The sequence below is a fragment of the Suricata suricatta genome, chromosome 3, assembly GCF_006229205.1.
Source record: "Suricata suricatta isolate VVHF042 chromosome 3, meerkat_22Aug2017_6uvM2_HiC, whole genome shotgun sequence".
NCBI lineage: Eukaryota > Metazoa > Chordata > Mammalia > Carnivora > Herpestidae > Suricata > Suricata suricatta.
In genome coordinates, this window is record NC_043702.1 from 110,580,447 (window position 1) to 110,587,292 (window position 6,846).

Here is a 6,846-nt window from a genome sequence, read left to right on the forward strand (position 1 = left end):
AGGACAGATGCCATATGTTTGCACTCATAGGTCTAACAGGAAAACAGGAGAAACCTAATGGAGGACCAGGGGAAGGGGATGAGAGAAAGAGAGTTGGGGAGAGAGAGGGATGCAAAACTTGAGAGACTATTGAATGCTGAAAATGAACTGAGGGTTGAAGGGAAAGGGAGAGGGAGGAAAAGAGGTGGTGGTGATGGAGGAGGGCACTTGTGGGGAAGAGCACTGGGTGTTGTATGGAAATCAATTTGACTATAAAATATTTTTAAAAAACTCAGAAAAAAAAAGAAATGTATTTTTTCTGAAAAATTTGTTTCAACTTATTTTATTTTTCAAATAAATTGCACGCTGGAAACAACCCGATCTTCATTCTAAAGTTGCCCTCATTTCTGTAAGGTAAAGGACTCTGATACTTCTGTAGGGTGAGTCCCTGAGTCCTTCAAATGAACTGAGCGAGGAGATGCATCATGGGTAAGTTATAAATGCACTCGGAGGAGGTTTGAGAGGTGGACCCCGGTTTGCAACTGGCCCTGGAGACCGGGCTCTAGGACAAGGCTACTCACTCACTGACCTTTTGGTGTTTGTGCTGGAGATAGGCAGGTAGTCGGTGACAGCGATGTAGACGTACTGCTTGGCATCATCGATCACACTGTAGATGGCGTCTATGTCAAAGCTTCTGTTTTTCGGGCAAAAGAGTTTGGGAGAATTCTGTGAAGACACAAAAACCAAACTTTCAGAGGATTAATTTTTATCATCTGGGGCTTTCTCTTTGCTATTGTTGTTTTCTTTTAATCTGTCTTAATGGATCTTGGCTTTGAGGCAGATTTTTGCAAACCAACGTTCCAGTCCTTTACGAGAATAGACAAGTGTATTTCCACTCCTATCATAGTTGAGGCACGCTTGAATCTGTGGTGGGTTGTGCCGGGAATCTGTCCTTTACGTCTGTCCTGGGAGGGAATTCTTGCTTCCAAGACACACATCTGTCATTTTGAGTACCCTAACTCAACGTAGGGGACTCTAGGTATCACCCTGTCATGCAGATCAGCCAGTTTTCTCTGGAGCTACCACAGAGAACACATATTGACACACTGCCAGCAGGTTACCCCAAAGGTCATTTCATTTGAATGGTGATATGGCCATAAAAATATTTTAGATACAATCTAAAAATCTTGGGATTTCTCCCACCTTTGGTCATTAAGTCAAGAATAGGAGTGGAAAGGTCATTAGTAATTCTAGAAAAAAGCCAAGCAAGTACTAGGATGCCCCAATTCATCAGGAGACGCAGGGAGGGAGGACATTCTGAAAGACTCAAGCAAATGAACAAAGAGGCAAATTATACCTGTATTTTTCTCATGTTGCTCAATATGGTTTCCATCTTATATAAATAAGGTGTTTGGGGGTGGAACTGCTATAGAAAGATATAGCTGTTTTTCTCATTGTCTCCCATGACCCAGGACTGAAAACAGCGCTGCTGGGTTGCTGCCTGTTCTGACCAGCATGACGCTGTGGTGTGTGGAGGGGCATGTGTATGCGAGGGGGTTCTGGAACTGTTTGCAGTGCCCTGTCCAACGTGCAGGACAGCCCCTCCTCACTGCGCTGGCGGGAAGCCCTCTCCTGGCTCAGACCCAGGGAGCATGGCACCATCGTCCTGGGTGAGCAGCCACGACAGATGTGGAGAATGCGGGTGGAGGGTCCTACACCCGCCCAGTGTTCCCTGGTCAGAGGGTCATCTTGGCAGATGACTATCAGATTCAGTGTTTGATCATGTAAGTTATTTTTCTTTTGGAATGAAGATGGGCCTCCCAGTCCTTTATAAACTAATGCCAGGGTGCCTTGGCGGCTCAGTCGGGTAAGTGTCTGGCTCTTGCTTTCGGCTCAGGTCATGATCCCAGCACAGTAGGATTCAGTTCCATGTTGGGCTTTGTAGTGACTGAATGGAGCCTGCTTAGGATTCTTTCTCTCCCCCTCTCTCTCTGCCCCTCTTGCTGCTGATGTTAAATCTCTCAAAATACATAAATACACTTAAAAAACTGCCCAAAAACCCTCACAAAAAACCTCCCATAAAAATAGAGGCACCTGGGTGGCTCAGTCAGTTAAGCGTCCGACTTCAGCTCAGGTCATGATCACACAGTCCGTGGGCTCGAGCCCCACGTCGGGCTCTATGCTAACAGCTCAGAGCCTGGAGCCTGCTTCAGATTATGTTTCCCTCTCTCTCTGTCCCTCCCCCTGTCACACTCTGTCTCTCTCTCAAAAATAAACATTAAAAAAACACATAAAAATAAGAAAAGACACAAATAAAAGCTTCAAACCAAAACAACAAAAGATAAAACAAACCAAGCAAGCAAACCCGGTGCTGGCCCTACACCTAGCACATGTGTCCCTAGCACATGTGCAGTGGACAGTCCCCCGTCCCCAAGCCACTGCTTCTAGTGGCTCCTGTGTCTCCCTCCTGCTCCTGACTGCATTCCTCCCATTCAAGCTCTAGTGCTCTTTCCCTGCTGGACTTTTACACATCATTTTCTCGTCATCATGATGTTAACACGTGCACACGCACACACACACACACACACACACACACACACACACACACCACACCCAGCATTCCTGGTGTCTGGGAATCCAACCTGAACTCACTGGAGGGATATATCTATGACCTCTGTCCCCTGACCTCCCATTTCTCCGCCTCCCCCATGTGCCAGCTCTCATGCCCCCCTGCCTGGCTCTCATCGGTCTCACCCTGCACATGTGCTCCCACCAGCCCTATCAGCCAAGTTTCCCTGTTCTTGCCCATCAGAGGATTGTGCTTTCTCCAAGTTCCAGCTCAAGTATGAGCTCCTCCAGGAAACTTCTTTATTTCTCCAGCCAGAGGCGCCTTCTCTGTCTGTCCATCATATGATTGATTTGACAGATTATTTAGCATATTTAAACCTGTGATTATCTGCACTTGCTTCATCTGCCCGCCTAGGGTGTCACGGGCTTGATTTTAGGGACTGTACTTCACTCATTCTTCTATCTCCATGAATACATCCAATATTGAAATCACTTAATTCCCTTGGCCTGCTGGGTCTGCTTTAAATGCTCTTCAGGTTAACGTGGGTGAGCTGAGCGTCTTGGCTCCAGACAAGAGCCTGAGCCAGCTCCCACACCCGTCCAAGTGCCCATGTCTCTGCTTCAAGAACTTCTTGAACTTGCATGTTCCCAAAACTAGCTTTTGGGTTCAGGGAGGAAAAAAGTGAGGCACATGATTTGTCGGTCTCTTCACATTTGCTCTAATCTCCTGCAAGTCTTCCAGTGCCTTTTGGGGATTTGGGGCCAGCCTCCAGCATCTACAGCCCTCAGCGTGTTGGCTGTGCACCTTACACTTGCTGAGACTCACTGCCTAACAGATTAAAACCAGAGGGAACCTCTGACATGATTTCCCTTGAGGCTTTAAAAAATTTTTTTTTAATGTTTTATTTATTTTTGATACAGAGAAAGATAGAGCATGAGAGGGGGAGGGGCAGAGAGAGAAGGAGACACAGAACCAGGAGCAGGCTCCAGGCTCTGAGCTAGCTCTCAGCACAGAGCCTGACGTGGGGCTGTAAGGATGCAGGTCCAATCCGGCCCTCACCACTGGGCTGTCCCAGCCTTCCCGGAGCCGGTCGCGGCGCACCTCCACAGTGGAGATGCACCCGGCGGCCGTGGGGTGGGGAGGCGTTCCCCCGCTGGCGCAGGTCCGATCCAGCCTTCCTCTTTACTTAAAGGGGCCCACTCTGATTGGTCAGTGCTCTGGATGGTGTGATTGGCTCCCACAACTGCCAGTGTTGATGGGGGGGTAGGGATTGGATCACTGTACACCTGTCATCATTTCCTGTAACTCCCCCTCCCAAAGGCATAAAAGGCCCTGCTCTGCCTTTGTTCGGGGCTCTCTCCACGTGGCCAGCGGGTCGGCTGGAGACGGTGAGCCCGAGCTTAAGCTCGTAATAAAGGCCCTTTGCTTTTGCAGGCGTGACTCGGTCTCCCTAGCAGTCTCTGGTGTTTGTTTTGGGGTGATTTGGGGCGATTTTAAAAACTTGGGCACAACATTTGGTGCATTGGCTGGGAAGTCCCCTTCCCTGCCCCAGAGCTCCTGGGATGCTGACACGTTGGGCCTGATCACCGGCTGGTGAGTGCACTCGGTTTTTTTGTTTCCTTGCAAGGTTTTTGTGTTTGTCTGTTTCTGTGTTTGTTTGTGTGCGCAGGCCCGTGTGTGCAGGGCCCAGGCAGGGGGTGGCTGAAACGTCCCCATCAGGAACTTTGTGAGCCTCAAAAGAGCCAGGTGGACGCGCCACTGAAAGCTCGAGGCCGTGGGATCTGAGAGACGTCTGGACCCACTGACTTGGGGGGCCAGAAGGGAGTTTTCTGCTTGGCTCGCCCGGGGCGGGGAGGTGGGCGGAAGGGAGTTTTCCACTTGGCTCGCCCACGGGACCAGGAAGGGAGTTTTCTGCCCGGTCCACAGTGTTATAGTGTGGTACTTCTGGGGTTCCACTGGTGGCAGCAGTGTGACCCCATTTTGTTTATTTCCCTGTGCAGCTGTTTGTTGTTTGTGTAAGTCCTCCTCGGAAGGGAGGCAAGGTATAAGCTCTCACCAGGGCGGGAGCCATCTTGTGTTGGTCTGTTTGGAAAATGGTGGTTCCTCCCTGACTGAGGGGTTCCATGGGAGCCATCTTGTGTCTGTTTGTTTGCAGTGTGGTACTTCTGGGGTCTCCACTGGTGGCAGCAGTGAGACCCCTCTTGCATTTGTTTCCTGTGCGTGTGTCTGTTCTCTGTGTATCAGTTTGCTAAATATGATTTTTGTTGTGAATACATTTAGGGCTTTAAAAAAATTTTTTTTAACGTTTTTTATTTATTTTTGATAGAGAGAGAGAGAGAGCATGAGAGGGGGAGGCGCAGAGAGAGGAGACACAGAACCGGAAACAGGCTCCAGGTTCTGAGCTAGCCATTAGCACAGAGCCTGACGTGGGGCTCGAACCCACGAACGTGAGATCTGACCTGAGCTGAAGTCAGAGGCTTAACTGACTGAGCCACCCAGGCGCCCCTAGGGATTTTTTTTATGAGAATGTGGGGTCTTGATCCTACATATCCTTCTTTGGATTACTTTCATTTTCTCCTCTCCTGACCAGGAGGACTAATTTTTGTGTTCTGTGGCTTAATCCTGTCTTTTGTGCTGTTTTATTTTGTTGGAACTCATGTCATGGGAAAGTCAGCTTCAAAGCCTCTAGACCTGGTTCTGCTTCACTTCAAGGAAGTTAGGGTTTGAGCTCACAACTTATCAATGGATGTTGAAAAGGGAAAGATGACTATATTCTGTACATCTACGTGGCCTACTTTTGAGGCAGGATGGCCCCCTGAGGGTACTTTCCACCTTCCAATCATAGATCAACGTATGGGGGGCCATCCGAGTCAGATTCCATACATTGTTGTCTGGAAGGACCTGGTCACTAACCCACCCATTTGGGTGAAATCCTTTGTCTCTTCAGTATCTCCTCAGGTTCTGGTGGCTCGAATTCGCCCCAGAAGAAGAAAAGCCGAGATGAACCATGACCTCACTCTCAGCACCCCCTACCCGGTTTTGCAGAAAGGAGCGGATGAGGATCTCCTCTCTCCCCCTCCACCTTACCGCCCCCCTCTAAATCCCTCTGATCCTGCTCCATCTCCTTCGGTTGAAGGAGGCCCAGCATATGGGACCCGTAGCTGAAGGGGCACCACCCCAGACTCCACAGTGTTCCCCTTGTGAGCCATGGGACCTATAGACGAGGCAGGAAATCAGCCTCATCATTATTGGCCCTTTGCCTCTTCTGACCTTTATAATTGGAGATCTCAAAACCCCCCCTACTCAGAAAACCCCAAGGGCCTCATTGGGTTGTTAGAAACTGTACTCTTTACTCACCAACCCACTTGGGATGATTGTCAGCAATTGTTACAGGTTCTGTTTACAACTGAGGAGTGAGAACGGATCCTGCTGGAAGCACGAAAACTTGTTCCTGGTCCGACAGGGGTCTCCACCATGAACCCCGCTGACATCGATGCCGGATTTCCCCTTGTCTGCCCCAATTGGGATTATAACACAGGAGAAGGTAAGGAGCGCCTCAAGGTCTATCACCAGGCTCTATTGGCAGGTCTCAAAGCGGCCACTAAGAGGCCCACTAATCTGAATAGGGTATATGATATAAGGCAGGAGGCAAATGAAAGCCCTGTTGCTTTTCTTGAACGGGTAATGGAAGCCTTCAGGCAGTTCACCCCGTTCGATCCAGAGCATGCAGATCATAAGTCAACTGTGGTAATGGCTTTCATTAACCAGTCTGCGCCTGACATTAAGAAAAAATTACAAAAAGTCGAGCACCTAGGAGAAAAGACTCTCCGAGATCTAGTAGAGATAGCAGAAAGAGTGTACAATAACAGGGACAGTGCTGAGGAAAAACAAATAAAGGCAGAAAAAAAGACAAAATAGAGATTTAGCTAGAGTATTGCGGGCCATGACTGTAAACCCAGAGGACCGCCACCACCAACTAAAGAAAATTGCTGGAAGAAGAGGACAAGAAAGAGACCCAGAGCGCCGCAGGACACCAATAGGTAAGAATCAATGCGCCTATTGTAAGGAGGAAGAACACTGGTTCAGAGACTGCCCTAGGAGAAAAAGCACGCCTAAAATGTTATTCACTGGGGAAGATAGTGATTAGGGAGGACGGGGTTCGGAACCCCTCCCTGAACCCAGGGTAACTCTTAAGGTGGAGAGGAAATCAACTAACCTCTTGATGGACACTGGGGCTCAACACCCAGTATTATTAGAGGCCAAGGGGCCTACCTCAAGTAAGCAATCTTGGGTCCAAG

At 49.0% G+C, this 6,846-nt stretch overlaps 1 protein-coding gene across 1 annotated transcript in view; it reads right to left on the reverse strand.

Moving 5' to 3' along the window:
- PLD5 (phospholipase D family member 5) overlaps positions 1 to 6,846 on the reverse strand; it is a 327,662-nt gene that overhangs the window by 31,710 nt on the left and 289,106 nt on the right. The window contains exon 7 of the mRNA XM_029934829.1: positions 569 to 705. Coding sequence (XP_029790689.1) covers positions 569 to 705 — 137 coding nt within the window. The remainder of the gene's footprint in view (positions 1 to 568; positions 706 to 6,846) is intronic.